This window comes from Tinamus guttatus, unplaced genomic scaffold (genome assembly GCF_059628265.1).
Source record: "Tinamus guttatus ecotype Peru unplaced genomic scaffold, ASM5962826v1 Tinamus_guttatus_pri_ptg000213l, whole genome shotgun sequence".
NCBI lineage: Eukaryota > Metazoa > Chordata > Aves > Tinamiformes > Tinamidae > Tinamus > Tinamus guttatus.
In genome coordinates, this window is record NW_028288747.1 from 10,518,586 (window position 1) to 10,533,802 (window position 15,217).

General features: G+C 39.2%; 1 protein-coding gene across 3 annotated transcripts in view; it reads left to right on the plus strand.

The window, feature by feature from the left end:
* Positions 1-1,174: 1,174 nt before the first annotated feature.
* GABRG1 (gamma-aminobutyric acid type A receptor subunit gamma1) overlaps positions 1,175-15,217 on the plus strand; it is a 48,143-nt gene continuing 34,100 nt past the window's right edge. Inside the window, exon 1 of one of the 3 annotated variants that reach the window (XM_088524734.1) lies at positions 1,175-1,369. In XM_088524734.1, the coding sequence (XP_088380860.1) occupies positions 1,275-1,369 (95 nt within the window). In that variant the 5' untranslated portion in view covers positions 1,175-1,274. The remainder of the gene's footprint in view (positions 1,370-15,217) is intronic. The other 2 variants (XM_088524737.1, XM_088524735.1) reach the window with 2 other exon arrangements.

Here is a 15,217-nt window from a genome sequence, read left to right on the forward strand (position 1 = left end):
CTTTACCTTCTGCCAGTACCCCGAGGACTGGCTATTAATTTTCAAGTCGCTGAATTTTCACTTAATGCACTGCAGCTCTCCGAAGCATGGTGATTTTTTTTTTAACCATTAAAGCAGCCGTAAGCTGTGTATTCTATTAATAATCAAATGATGACACATAAAGATGCAGGAGAACCCAAAACAATCTTTCACGATAACAACCACTGATTGGGAGAGTATTTAAACTGCAGTGCAGTTCGGATTGTCCCGGAGGATAATGATGACGATGATGATGATAAAATGGTTATTCCTCCTGCCGATGACCTGGTGCAGCCTGTTACTCCCGAGCTGCCCCTTGGAGAGCAGCCAGCGGGGCAGGCGCCGGGTGGGGACAGGCTCAGGTGCCTCCCGCAAAGGGCAGCAGGAAATGACCTTACTCGAGCGCTGAGTGAAGCGCTTGGAAAAAGCCGAGGGAATTTATATATATATATATATATATGTATGTATGTATGTGCACATATTTTTTAACATTTCGCTTGCGCGGCCGCGGGGGCGGGACCGGCGAGGCGCTGCAGGGCGCGCACCGCCCGCCCCTCTGCGCGGCCGCCGGCGCTCGCGCCGCTCCTGCGCGGAGGCTGAGCGGAGGCTGCGCGGCGGCGGAGCGGCGCGCAGGGAAGCGCTGCTGCCGCCGGCTCCGCCGCGGCTGCCGCCGGCTCCTCCGCGCCGGGGCCGCCCCCCAGCGCGGCCGCGTGCGCGGCCCCCGCGCGGCCCCTCCGCACTCGCGGTGGCCGCAGCTGCGAGCTGCCTTCGGAGGAGCCTCTGTATTATATATACACATATATACACACACGAGCGGCTTTGCACATACATACATACATACATACATACATATATATATATATATATATATATATATGTATGTATATGAGATCCCCATTTTATTTTCCTCTTCGGAGAGGGAGGAAAAAAAAAAACCACACACACAAATAAATGCCGCCCTTTCTCCCAAGCATGTTTCGCTTCTAGTAAGCGAGGCTCCTCCTCCGCTAAGCCTTGATTCGCCCGGCCGTTTTTAGGATAATTTATGGAGCAACCTGATGAGCCTATTGGCCCAGCAGCGCGGTCCTTGCCGAGCGGGTTCCTACCTGTTTGGGTGTCTTATTTATTTATTTATTTATTTATTCCTCCCTTCCCCTCCCCTCCCGCTGCCTCCCGCGCGCCGAGGGGACACGGTGGGACCGGCAGGGTCGCTATTCCCCAGCCTCGCCGGAGGAAAGTGGGCGCAGAGCGAGCGCATGGACCCGTGGGGGGGCCCCGCGCCCCTCCGGAGCCGCCGCTGCCGCGGGGCCCGGCTGCTGCTGCTGCTGCTCACTGTGCGCCTGGGCAGCGGGTGAGTGCGGCGGGGTTCGCTGGGAAACTTAAAAAAAAAAAAGGGGGAAAAAAAGAAATCGCCCGGTCCCCGCGCAGTGAAACTTCGTGCCGCGCAGCCCCGCGGCGCTCGGGCGCGGGGGGCTCTCACCCCTGCGCTGCGCGGGGGCGCGGGCTGCGCGGAGGGACCGTCCCGGTAGCGGCGGCATCCGCCGCTCGCGCGCGAGCCGGGGCGCTGCGCTGGCCTCCGCGGGAGCGGCCTCCGCGGGAGCAGCCTCCGCGGGAAGGGCAGCCCCGGCTCCGGCAGCCGCTTCGCAGGTAGCTCGGGAGCTGCCCTGGGCTCGGAGTTACTCCGAGCGCCTCGGCGCGTTTTCACTTTTCCGCCGTGCTCCGCAGAGCCGGAGTGAGGGGCTGAGAGGGAAGGGAGCCAAGGGGCTGCCGAAGTCCGTGGGGATCATTAGGATATCCCTTTGGAGGAAGTTACCGAACCGATCCCAAGAGCTCCGAATGTACAGTTTGGTACTGCCTTAGTAGGTCCGTCAATGTGTAATAAAAAGCGAGCCAGTCTTTCATCTTTTAATAATTCACAGGTAATATGCCCCATTCCACTGGTTATACTTTGAGAGCATTCACCCGGCAGTGTTGAAGGGGGAGCTGGCTTCCTTTCTAACAGTAACCGAAATTATCATTCCAGGAGAATATAGCAGATGTGTAGTATGGGAAGTGGTAAAAATCCCATTAAACATTAAAAAAAAACTTCATTTGCATGTAGGACCCTCCCCCCTGCCCCCTGCACTGAGTGATCATTTATCAGTCTGTGTGAAGCGTGTTGATCTCGGCTCATCTCTCAGCCTCAGAGGGCTGCTGCGCTATCCCAGTTAGAAACACTACTGATTATGCTTGTCTTAATCTGTGTCTTTTAAAATCTCAGCATATTATGGTAATATTTTTTTTTTCCAAAAGCATTGATAGAAATTATGCCAGTGCAGCTGTGCATCCTCAGAATGTTTCCTAATGAACATATTGTACCTCAGGTATGAAAGAAATTACCGAGTGTTTTCAGAGGAAAGAATATGCATGCTAATTTGTCAGTGAAAGCCTTAGTTACTCCTCCTCCCTTACATCTAGAAAGAAAGTTACAAATTAAATGTTTTTCCTTTTGTCAAAGTATGGTTGTTTTTAGGGGTGTAGGTATAGATTTCATTATTATATATAGATGCTATTAAGGTAGCATTTATTTAAAAAAAAAAAGTTGATAAGAAGTCATCTGTGGGAGAAAGGGGTAACTTTTATGCTTATTTATTTATTTATTTTTATTTTATGCTTCCGAACATCTTAGATAAAAATGGAGCCTTCAGTGTATATAACCATGTATCTGAATCAACTATTTTTAGACTTGCTGAGACTACATGGGAAAATGATGGGTTTTGAGATATTTTTTTTCTTCCTCTCTCTTTTGCTCTGTTTTCTTTATTATTATTTTTAAGTGACCACAAATGGGCATGCTTTTCAGATCCTGGTTCTCTGGTGTGTAATTCTTACAACTCAGTGATGTTTGCAGAGAGCCCTGGAACTGTGGAGCTCTAGAGCCCTTTAGCAGCCTGCCACTACGTAGGAGAGAAACATTATTTTTCAGCCTTTTAGGATATTTTTTCAGCCAAACTTTCAGCCAAAGTTCAGAAATATGAACTTTCCTTTGAAGTTCATATTAAAGCACAGGGAAGTAATGCTCTTTTCAAGAGCAGACCAGGCTGTGCCAATTCTAGTTGTTTTTCCAAAAATGTCCTGTGGGAGCCAACTCTTCTTGCAACCAACAGTTTTAAAATGTTTTAAATTGCACAGCTTCCAGTATGCGTATATGCAGAACCTGTTTTGTCCTGACTGTGAGTAAAAGTTACTTTAGCTGTAGAGTGGAACTGAAGCTAAAGAAACAAATTAAAAGTTGACTCCAACCAAGAGTTCAGCCCTTTTAGTGTACTGCCACAAAGCTGTAGCGTAACAGCAGCCCAAAAATCTTGCAGCAAAGGAACTTGGTGCTGTTGGAAGCTGCGTAAAAGTCCATAAAACGCTTGTTTTCCCCTAGTTCTGCACTCACATGCCACAGACAGACCTTAATCTCCTGTGTACTTGCTGGAACTACACAATTCTCATCTGTGTCAGAATTAAGGCTATGGACAGTTCAGTAGGAGCTTCTAGGAAAAGAATAGTTCCCCAACACTCACTGGAATCCGAAATTTCAGGAAACTCATTATTCTTAATGAGCACAAATAACCAGCTATTTCATAGGGAGACAGTTGACAATATAGTTAATAATTATTAGTAAGCTAAATATGTTGAAATGTAACACAATTGTAGTATTTTTTTGAATTTATGCTACCTTTAAATAATATGTTGGTCAGCCTCCAATGGCTCCAATGGTCAGCAATATGTTGTAAGTTTAATTTTACAGTTTGTTCTCGTAAGTTTTTAGCCCAGTGGTTTAAAAAAGTTATAAATGCTCTAACTATCAGCAGATATTAATGTTAAGTCATATTTTCTTTTCCATTTCAAAGTATCTCTTAGGAAAATACATAATACAGCCTATGTTTTTGTCATATAAATTCTAGAGTCAAAGTCATAAAAGCATGTATTTATTAAGGCTTGATAATAGTGATTTAGTGTTTCATATGAACATTTGTGTTTTTTTTTTTTTTTCGTTTTTATCATCACTCTCACATGCTTCATTCATGATGTGATGGTGAAGAATCTTTGTCATTTTAACAGCCTCAATTGTTTTAAAAGGAGCTTATTTTATTAATAGTTTATTAATGTTTTATACTGTTAGTATTACAGTTTAGCTAGGTATAGTTAAATATTGAGAAGTACTTCTATTGTTTGTACGTCATTCTCTTTACTTAAAATGGTTATAAAGGAAGTTTTCAAATTATAGCAAACGTAAAGAGAAGGTGCTCATAACAAATTACATTTTGAATTGTTTCTAAAACTTTCTGTTTGTTAAAAGTATCTCTTGTAAAAAAAGAACACCTTGCAGCCAGTTCTGGTCTCTCTGAGCCAGGCAGAAGAGGGTATAGGCAAGTGCTCACTGACTTTGGTCACGCTTTTTCATGAATACAAATGTGTGGCCACAGCAGAAGTTAGCTGCGGTAGGAGGGGCCAGGGCTTTCTGTCTGAAGCTGAAGAGTCGAGTAGTCTGAATATAAGATGAATATAATACAACGAACAAAATGCAACAGCTAGTTTCCATATTCAGGAGGTGGGACTACTTAAATGGGAAGAATTGAGTACCTTGGCAGCTGTACTGTTGCCTGGAAGGTGAATTGCCCAAATTTGTTCTATTATATGTAGAAAAGTTGCACATGTTGAATTCGATAGAGATGAGCAAAGAAACAGCTCTCCCTAAATGAGAAGAGCCACTTTTGTAGCAAGACCTATGAATGAAGAGTATGCAGGATTTTCAGTTACCTGCCTACTTGTCTCTTCCCTGCCTATTAAATCGAGTGTGTACTTAGGTTAAAAAAAAAAAAAACAAAACTTAAAATACTTAGTAATAAGTGACAGAAGTGTTGATTTTAAATGGCAGTTTGTAGTGCTGACAGGCACCTTTCAAAGTGTGGTGGATGACAGCAACTCTAATATTTGCTTCTTAACAGTTTCAGTTAATGGTAACAATTTGTAAGGAGGTGAAATTCAGATGCAGTTGAACTACTCTGAAGATGACACTGAAGTTTTCATAGTGAGTTTTACATAGTCTGAAGATAGTGTCATGAGTCCAAGGGCCTACTGGCCTTTGCAGTATCCTGATATAATCTAAATCAAAAAAAACAAGTTACGTGACAACACTGAATTAGTACAGAGGCCTGAAGAGTCTAGAAGTGTCATCAGGAGTCGAGCAGAAGGGATCTTGCTTTGAAAGAGAGGTTAATATCAGTGATATGACAAAGATTAAAAGAAATAATTTCTAAAATATGCTTTCATTTGTAGATCTTCAAGTCTGTAGTATTTGTTGTGATAATCCAGCCTGACATCAGAATAAAAAAAAAAAGTGTAGAACTCCGGTTTGTAAGTGCCTCTGTGAGTATTTACTGAGGAGGAATCCAAAGCTGCTTCTATAGCTAAGTATTTTGCCTTATTTCTAGCTTGAGGTTTTAGCTTCCAGCTATTGGAAGTGTGTTTTTGCTGGCAGAAGAAGCCATTTTTTTTTAACCAGTACCACCTCTCTGGGTAGATATCAGCCTGTTATACAAGTCGGTCTTCAATAGAAACAAGTCATCAAAGCTCTTCCTTGTCCAGTAGGCTTCTGTTGGGTCTTTCTTGGAATAAAACTCAGAGCACCTTAAAATAATCCTGAAAAAAAAAAAACTTAAAGAAATCAATATCTTAGTCAGAAAGTGTTCTACTGTCTTTCTCTTTCTAATATATTTTTTCATGATATATTGTAGATTAGCTCTTTGCTCAGAAAAGCTCTTCATCTCCCCCAAAAGAGAGGCTGCCACTCAGTTATATGCCTGGCAGTTGCTATGGAGTGGATGTTCTAGTCCCAGTGAAAGTTTTACACAAGTGTGTCACAATCCAAGATATTCTGTGCAGACTAGAATTTTCCATTGAATTGGATTTACCCTATATTGTCATACCTTCTACTGTTGGAAATATTTCCTTGGTATATATACTTTAGAGGCAAGTTGATTATGGCTTACATTTTTTCTCGGGTAAGTAAATTGACTTACGTAAATATCTTCGGCAAATATTGAATTATTTGTTTAGACATTTTGTAAACCTGTTCAATTTTTTCAACATTCTCTTTGAAGTCAAACCTCAAAAATGGACAGATTCTACAAATATTAGTCTCTCTAATGGCATATACACTCTGAATATTACATCTCTACTCTTGCTTAATACTGCTTATGTAATTTATTCTGAGATTAGCTCCAGTACTGCTCTAGTGTTGCTCATGTGCTTTTTGCTTTCTGCCTTGATCCTTAATTTCTTTTCAGTGTCACCGCATTTCTGATTTCTAGTAAAGTGTGAATGGCTTGCTTTGTTCCTAAATTTATATGCTTTTGTTATTTTTATTTGTATGTTTTTCAGGAAGAAAGATAAACATACGGACAAATAGCTAATGAGACACATCCCCATTGAATTAAATTATTTGAGGTCTAAAAAGTGGCTGATTGTTATTCCTTTGATATAATATAGTAATGTTCTTATTTAAGGTAGTATATCATGAGGGATTAAGTTGTCTTCTTATTAATTTAATATTATAGTCCAATATATCTTTCAGGATAACATTCAACTGAGTGGAATTTATGGTAGGAAAAGTTGCAGTATTAATTTAGATTGCCAACTTTGTCATTATAAATCATGACTTTTTAAAATTTTGTTGTCCAGTACCACATATTATGGAACTGTTTTTAAAAATTAAATACCACCAATATTTTTCTTGTGAGGGAAGGATTCTTGATCGCACCAGCATAAGACAATATTCAGGATTGTTTTCAGAGGTCCTTCGAGTAAGCTGTGGATCCATATCTCAATATCTTGCTTTTTTATTTAAAGCCAACCAATGCCCCTGCAGGTTACATCCAACAGGAGACAATTCTGTCAGCCATGAATTTCACTTGTCCTGCGACAAGAGGTGGAGAAAGATAATTTTGTTATAGATACTTCTATAAAAAGGTACTTCCATTGTAAAAGATGCATGTTATATTTGCTACACAATAAATTTTGTTGAAGGAGAGAGAATTTTGCTCACAGAAAGATTTTTATTACATGTTTTACATACCATCATTAGCCCTTACAGAGTACATTTGCCTTTTTGTAAAATTATTCATTAATGTAATTGACTTTTGGATTAGACCATAATTGTCTTATAGCAAATTACTCTACAATTTCAGTAAAACCTATTCACTATCCACCATATTTCTCTTGGGGACAGGTTGTCACTGTGTGGTTATAGTAGCTGTATCGTGGTGTTTTTTTTTTTTTTCTTTTGGATGATTTTGAGACGAGTTCACCTATATGATGCAACTGTGGTGCACAGTGCGATGAAAGTCTTTGATTCTGTGGCTACATTTTGCTCTATACCTATTTCTTTGCCTCCTGTGGGAGAAGAATCTTAACTTGCCATGGTGAGTACCTGAATTTGAAAGTATTTGGAAAAATAAGCATTTTTGTTAAGGGCTGTAGTAGATTCCTGGTAATATGGAGATTTTTCAGGGAATATGCAATGAGTTGTGTTAGTAGGAATGTTCACAGAAGTACGTTGGAATACCAGTGGCTTAAATAACTGAAACTACTCCAAAAAGGAAACTTCATTTCATATATGTCTTGAGATCCTGGTGACATTTTAATGTTGAAATCTAACTAAGTCAGTGTTTTACAATTTGATTATTATTGTAGTGATTCTAAGGTGGCATTTAATTAGGGTAGCTATTTCTTATTTAGGAAATGGATCTCTCTGTATTTTTATGTTAGGTTTGTTTTAGGTCTAGTTCTACTCAGGAAAGTGTTTTTTGATTCAGTGCACTTCACCCATTAACGGTGTATCAGTTCGCTCTGAACTCAAAGATAATTAACCATTCGTCAGTCAAGTGTAGATAGAAATCTGCAGGCTCTTGAACTGGGCACTGACATGTGTCACATGGATTTATGTGTGCACATCTTCATGTGATGATCGTAGTCTGAAACTTCCAGGAAATCTGTTAGTGTTGTAGTTAGTGCATGTTTCAAACATGTACCCAAAGTGGCAATGGCTCTTCATCATCCTGCCCTTAGTTGTTTGGGAATATTTTGTCCCTTATTTAATACCATTTGTCCCTTTTCAGTTATATCTATTTAGATGCTGTAATTAGGATGGTGACACTTTTTTTTTCTGCTCTCTAAATCTCCACTCTGTTTAGTCAGGTCGAGCTGTAGAATGTCACTGTTCGCATTTTAGTTACTTGACTGCAAAGACTGGCCAAAACCCAAAACCAAGGTAGGATTTCAGAAAGTAGTGTTATTTGTGTGTGGTTGATGAAAACTTTAGAAGGAAGTGAGACTTTTAGGAGACTTCCCAATCTACATTGCTAGTTTTCATTCAAATCCATCTGAAATAAGTCTCCAAAAGGAATTTGAGTGTGCATACACTTCAATTTCAGTCAAGGCAGTGCAGGTTAGAAATATTGCCTTTTAGGGTCTGCTTTGTATTCCTGATATATTTTATTTTCTGTTGCATATAATAGCTGAAAAACTTTCCTTAGCAGACACTTTTTGGAGCAAAATCAGTGCATATTTTTCTAAAGATTTTTGTAATTGCAAAATTCTCTTGATCTTTAAGATTAAAATATAGTTGGCATAAGGGCCCTTACTGATTTTTCAAATAGCACTAGAAATGTTTGTACTAGAAAAAGCAAGGTCCTGTTTGTTGAAGATAATGGTGCTTTCAAACACCTTTTTTTTTTTTTTTTTTTTTTTTTTTTTTTTTTTTGGGAAAGTAGTGCTTTAAGGTGCTGTAGTAATGATTTCTGGAGAACAAAGGAAGAAGACTACTTGCACTGCAAATGTGGGTGTTATGATCAATAAGCTACACTGGTTTTGTTAGCCAAAACAAAACATACACAATGCTTTGCAAGTCTGTAATCAGAACATAAAATAATTTATGTAAGCAAAGAGTAGATGTGAGAAATGTGTCCTATTTCCTCTCCTGTCTGGAATGGAACAAGAAATGCATATAGCACCAATAATAATGATATTAACATAGCGTTCACTGAAGACATTTTTTTTTTTTAGTGCTGAAATACTGTTTTTATCAAGCTGATATGTTTGAGGGCAGGGCTGCCATTTAGAGGGATCTAGACAGACTGGGAAATAATAAGGCAGGAACATTATGAAATTTAGCAAGGATTAATATGAAGTGCTGCTCCTGTGATGGAAGCAGCCCTGCAATGATATAGGGTGGGAATGGCTTGGCTGGGGACCAGCTCTGCTGAAAAGAACCTGTGATTTGGGATGGGCAGTAAAAAGAGCATGGGCCTGATGTGTGCCCCAGTGGCAAAGAGGGCCAACAACCTCCTGGACTGCACCAACAGATGCACAGCGAGTAGATCAAGGGAAGTGATTTATCCTCCTCTGCTCAGCACTCCTGAGACCACATCTACAATGTTGCATGGAATAGATGTGACTTGTTGGAGAGTCACCAGGATGCCTAGGTGTGGAGCACTTGCTCCAAGCACTGGCTGAAGGGCAGCCTGGGCTTGTCCAGGCTGAAGAAGGGATGGCTTTGAGGGGCAACCAACTGCAACCCCTCAGTACTTACAGGGAAGTGATTGAAAAGACCAGGCTCTTTACTGAGGTGCAAGCTGGAAGAATAGGAGAATGGTCATGAATGGAAACAAAAGAAGCCCCATCTAGTTTTAAAGAAAAAATAAATCATTGTGCTGGTAATTCAGCTGAGGAGCCAGCTGTGGTATGTGCTTGTGCACTGCTTGTCCTTGGAGGTTACTAAGGCTCAAACGGACTATGCTGTAAACACCCTGGTCTGAATTCAGTGTTGGCTCTGCTTTGAGAAGAAGTTGAATTGCCAAGGTCCCTTGTAAAGTACATGATTCTATGAAAAAGGTAGGAGTTAGATAACTCTTCCGGCATGGTTTGCTCTCCTAGTTGTGCAGGGTTCTTGTTCCCTATTGTACGTTAGAGGAAATGGATGCAGAAACGGGTAGTTGTCCCTAACAGATCAACAAAACTAGGAAAAAAACTTTTGTGACTACACGTGATAGTAAAGAGCTTTTTTAATGAGGTGGTCAAGGTGAGATCACTCTATTAAGGAAGCTGAATATGTTTGAGAATCGAGCAGTTCTGAACAGGCATAGAGAATTACCTGTACATGAACAGACAGACGTGAGGAAAATTTTCAATTGATTTCTGGACTGTTCAGTTGGTTGGAGTAGAGACAGCTATTAAAATAATTTTAGCCTATCAATATTTGGATGAACTTTCAAGGAGAGACAATAACTATGTATTTTGTGAGAGAACTGGTGGAAATTGATAAGCAGTAGCTGCAGTGCTTTAGGTCCAAATTATAATTTTCATGAGAACTTTCAGGCCGTGTGAATTAATAAGAGCAAATTTGACCTGGTGCCATTTCAAATAATACATAGTATCATCTAAAGGTAACATGGGAGGAGAGCAATTTGTGTTGATCTCAGAACAAAACTATTCTTATGTGACAAGTTAGCTTTAGCAAAACCTCTTGTTCTAAGTTCAAAAATTCACATTTCTGTGTTTGTTCTTTGCAGTCAGGTTATGCCTTTGTTAAATGCTTGGAGTTAAGTCTGGCCGTATTGTTCTGGGTTTGTTATATTAGTATCACAGACGTATTGAAGCTCATTTTATAAGCAATGTGATAAGGCTTTCAGCTGAAGGTCTTACTGTGACTAAAATTAATTGTACTGAAGTTATTGTGTGTGGGAGAAAATGTTTCATATCTTTTAGAGATGTACTTCAAAGCTGTAATGACTCAAAAGAGCTTGATCACCTGATGCTTGTGATACGCATTAAGATACCACAGGTCTGATACTCTAAACACTAAAGTATGTAGGCAACACTTTTCATTACAAGGAATGAATAGATGAGATACCTGCTTTTGTTCTGCTAGGACTGTGATTGCTCAGGTTTTTTTTTAACACAATGCTTTGCTTATTTAATGAGCTAAATGAACTTTCTGGTGTAGTTTATCCTAAAAATCTCTTGTTTCTTTTTATACAGTAAGGATATCTTTGGATTTTTCTTTTTGCATTCTTCACTGGTAATTTTGCTTGGCTTAAAGTCCAGATTCATCCTTTTAGTAGAAAACGGGGAAGGAGATGGGAAAGGGGAAATAGGGTGGCAATTATGAATAACCAGAGAAATAAGAGAATAAATAGGAGTATGAAAGGAGGGGAGGACAAGATAGCATGCATGTCCAGAAAAAGAATTGGCCAAAGGGTATGTGGTAGGCGTGTTTAAAGAAAAAAAGAAAAAGAAAAAAAAAAAAAGGAAAAAAAAGAGAGAGAGAATAATTAAGGAAACAAAAACTAGAGATAATAAGGAGGTGGGAGGGAAGGCTTTTTGGGTTTGATTTTTGAAATTTTGGTTTTGTCACAAGTCCCTAGCCAGTTTAGGAAGGATGAAGGTTTGGGAACACAATGTCAACACAACAACTGTATATCCCACGTGATTAGAGAGGGCAAGTGACACTTTCTAGACATGTATTTTCAGTAGATGAATTTAAAGGTGAATTTTTAACTGAAGACAAATTCATAAAGATTGGGGCTAATAAAAACCTGACAATATTGAAGGCAAAAGGTGGCCTCAAATGTTTTTTAGTATGAGTTTGTCCATGAAATCTGATCCTGAACCAAGCAGAATGGAGACATTTGGCTTGCACCTTCTCAACACTGTAAACAGAATAATGGAGATGATGACAAAAGCAATGCAGAATGTTACTAGACTAATCATAATGACAGAATTTCTCTTAATTGGGCGCTCACTGTGTACTTTTAAGCACCTCTTTTTAATCATTCTTTAAAGTAAGGGTCATTTTTTTGCTTGTAATTACAGTATTTTTCTAGAAATTTTCTTCTATCAATAAAGTTTACCAGTAAAGAAACTAATGATGATGAAAAGCAAAAGAGAATTCACTTCTTCAGAAATTCCACTGGACTGATGTTAAAGGAAAATAAGTGAGATGTCAGTCATCAACTTTGGGAGCTGAATCTTGAGAGATGTCTAAACTATCCAGTATTGATAGTTAGCAGTGAGAGAAAGCCTTTAAGAAAATTTTTGGAGAAAATATTCATTTTTTTATCCTGTTCTTATATTTATGACTATTTGGACCTGCTGCTACTGCTATTTCTGAAAATAAATAATGTTTGTGTATGTTTAAGACTTCCAATCCTGAAGGATACAGGATTTGTTCAGGATCAAATCGTGAAGGATACTGCAAGTCTGTTTGGGGTCCTTGTTTACCTTAAGGTGGCCAAATAAAATATTTAAATTATGTATTTTAAAAAGGCCACATAAGAATAATGAAATCACATTTTACTTTCTGTAATGGTCTCTTTTGCCTTAGGCACTGCTTAAACTTGCCATCCTTCTAGAGTCCAGAGTTTCATTTATACCTAGTCCTTTGCCTAGATATTCACATAACACATTTTTAAGAAAGTCCTTTTTAAGCTTCAGAATTGCAATCACCACCAGCTTCTTTAAAAATAAACTGATGTGGATGTTAGTGCCCATATTTTGATTTTTTTTTTTTTTCCAGCAATGCTTTTTTTTTCTTTTTTTAATGCATACGGTTTGGTTAGGTCATCCAACATCTGAACTCTGACTGGCAGGCCACCAAATACACTTTTGCATATAGTGTATTCTGGAATAGAACAATGTGTAGTTAGGTGCCTGACTAGTTGGAAGCAGTTGCTTTCCTGAAAATGGTGTCTGGCCTGAGTTATGAAGCATTGTCTCATTAAGTGCATCAACTGGGGGAGGGAGGAACACTTTTCAAATTGTATCATTACTAACACCTCCCATGTTTGCAATTTGGAAAATGTTGTCATGTTGTTCCAGATTTAAAAACCTGTACTTTAAAAAATGTACTAGAAAAGAGAGGTTAAACGGTATTATACTACCTAAATGTAATATGCAGGGCAGCCCAGGCGGTGACTAGCAGCTGTCCTAAGGCATGTTTAGTGCTCCGTTATCTTCTTGTGTATCTTGTGGCAAAAGTGTATGGGCTGCCCGGGACCCTTAGGCGTAAGAATCAGGAGAGCACAGTTATTGCTTGTGGAGTCTTCTATGTTTTTTAACTTTTGTGAACCTTATTCTTGGAATGATCATGTTGTGACCAATTTCCGTTGTGTGTAGTGCTCTGTCATGATGCAGTCTCCCGAAGGCAGCGCCTGTTGGGAGCAGATGTGACTCTTGGTCTGTATAGCTACTTTCTTCTGGAATATGAAGCACTGACTCCCTCCCCTTGTCTGCGTGTATTTTAGCTGAAAAATCACTTCACTCACAGAACAGCAAATCTGGGATTGGTCTCTTCAATTGGGTGGGAATAGGAGCCTGAGAGTGGGATTCTTACTTCTGTTGAGTTTATAGCGTACATGGAATTGCACATGTAGTATTTAATAATGTGCATGATGCAAATGGCACTGGGAGCACTCTCACTATATCCATTTTTTTCACTTCATTGCATAACCTGACAGATGTTAATTGCATTTTAAAGCTCATCTGATTGTTTTTTTCCCTTATATTTGAAGTAGAACAAAGACCTATGATATTAATGTCTGAAGATGAGCATGTTGCCTAATGTTGAAAAGACTTATTCAGTCATTAGTCACTTGGGCTCAGGGATTTATTAGTCATGGTAATGTCTCCAATTAGTTGAAGGACAGAGAGCATAATTAGGGCACTTTTTGCCTAATTATTATTAACTGTATACTCTGAGCTACTGTTGACTTTGGAGGTTAGTAGGAGTCTTGAACACAACCGTGCTAAGAAATGAAGTCTCTTTCTTGCTCATAAAGTCATTGAAATCTGCCTCAATCTGCACTGCACTGCACCATGGAGCAGAAATTTTGTAACATTTGATGTCATATTTTTGCTCTGAATCATTCTCTTTCCAGACATTCGGAAAAAGATCTACAGAGTGATTTTTGTTGAGATAAATTGTATCTTACAGCAAATGGAGAGAGAATCAAGTATTATGTCCTGTATATAGTGAAATAGCTTTTAGATGAACTTGGAAAGAAAAAGAATCTTCCTTTAAAGTAAGTTTACCTTTCTTCTTAGGATTGTGAGAGGGGAAAGTACTAATGTTAAAGAAAGTGAGGGTGGAGCTTCTTGTCATTAAGAGTTGAAGTGTGCACTGCTTCACTGGAGGGCATGTAGAAGGCTTGCTATGTCTGCTCCCTTCCAAGACAGCAGCATTTCTGTCTTGTCTTGATTGTGCCATTGAATGTTACTTGCCAGACTTGCAAATAAAAGACGCAGGATGCCGTTAATGCTGCAAAGACATAGTAGTTTTTGTTACTTGTTCTTGTTCACTTTTTAAGCAAGTGTTAAGAAGATGGTAATGTGGGGTAGCAGGATGGGTTAAACACAGTCAGTCATCTCTGAAAAAAACAGTAAGATGGGAACAGGAAGAATGGAGAATAGTCCCTTTCACTGTGACTGTGTGTTATTCAAACTTGCTAGTATTAATTTCCAATTTCTATGGGTTCCTCTAGTGGTTTGACTGAGGGATTAGTTAGTCACAAGATCTTGTTAACCAACCAAGTAGATTTAGATACTTCCTCTCAATGTGTGTGTGTGTTTTTTTTTTTCTTTTTTTTTCTTTTTTTTTTCTTTTTTTTTTTGAGATAAATGTTGAATAGTTCCTTCATTTCTCCTTTGTCCACCTGGTACTGCATTGTTAATACATGAGGACATTAACAGTTTACAAAGCTTACAGGAAGTTGTGTACTCTCTGTAGTTTAGAGTTTTAAAGCTGGAGAACTGAATACACTTGTGTGTTTTTTTATTTTTTATTTTTATTTTTATTTTTATTTTTTTTATTTCAGGTATATCTAAATACACTAAATAGTAAAAGTGAGAAAAGTGGAGAGGAGCATTATAGAGAAAAAAAATCTTAATTGAACTATGGGATATTTGGAAAAGGGTGATCAGTAAAAATGTTTTTACCGTGAGGACAGTGGAGCAGTGAAGTAGGTTGTCCAGACAGGTGGTTCAGGCTCCATCCTTGGATATTCTTAAGACCCAGCTGGTTAAAGTGACCAGGTCTGATCTCACAGCTGGACCTGCTTGATCAGGAGGTTGGACTAGAGTCATAGAATCATAGAATTGTTTAGGTTGGAGT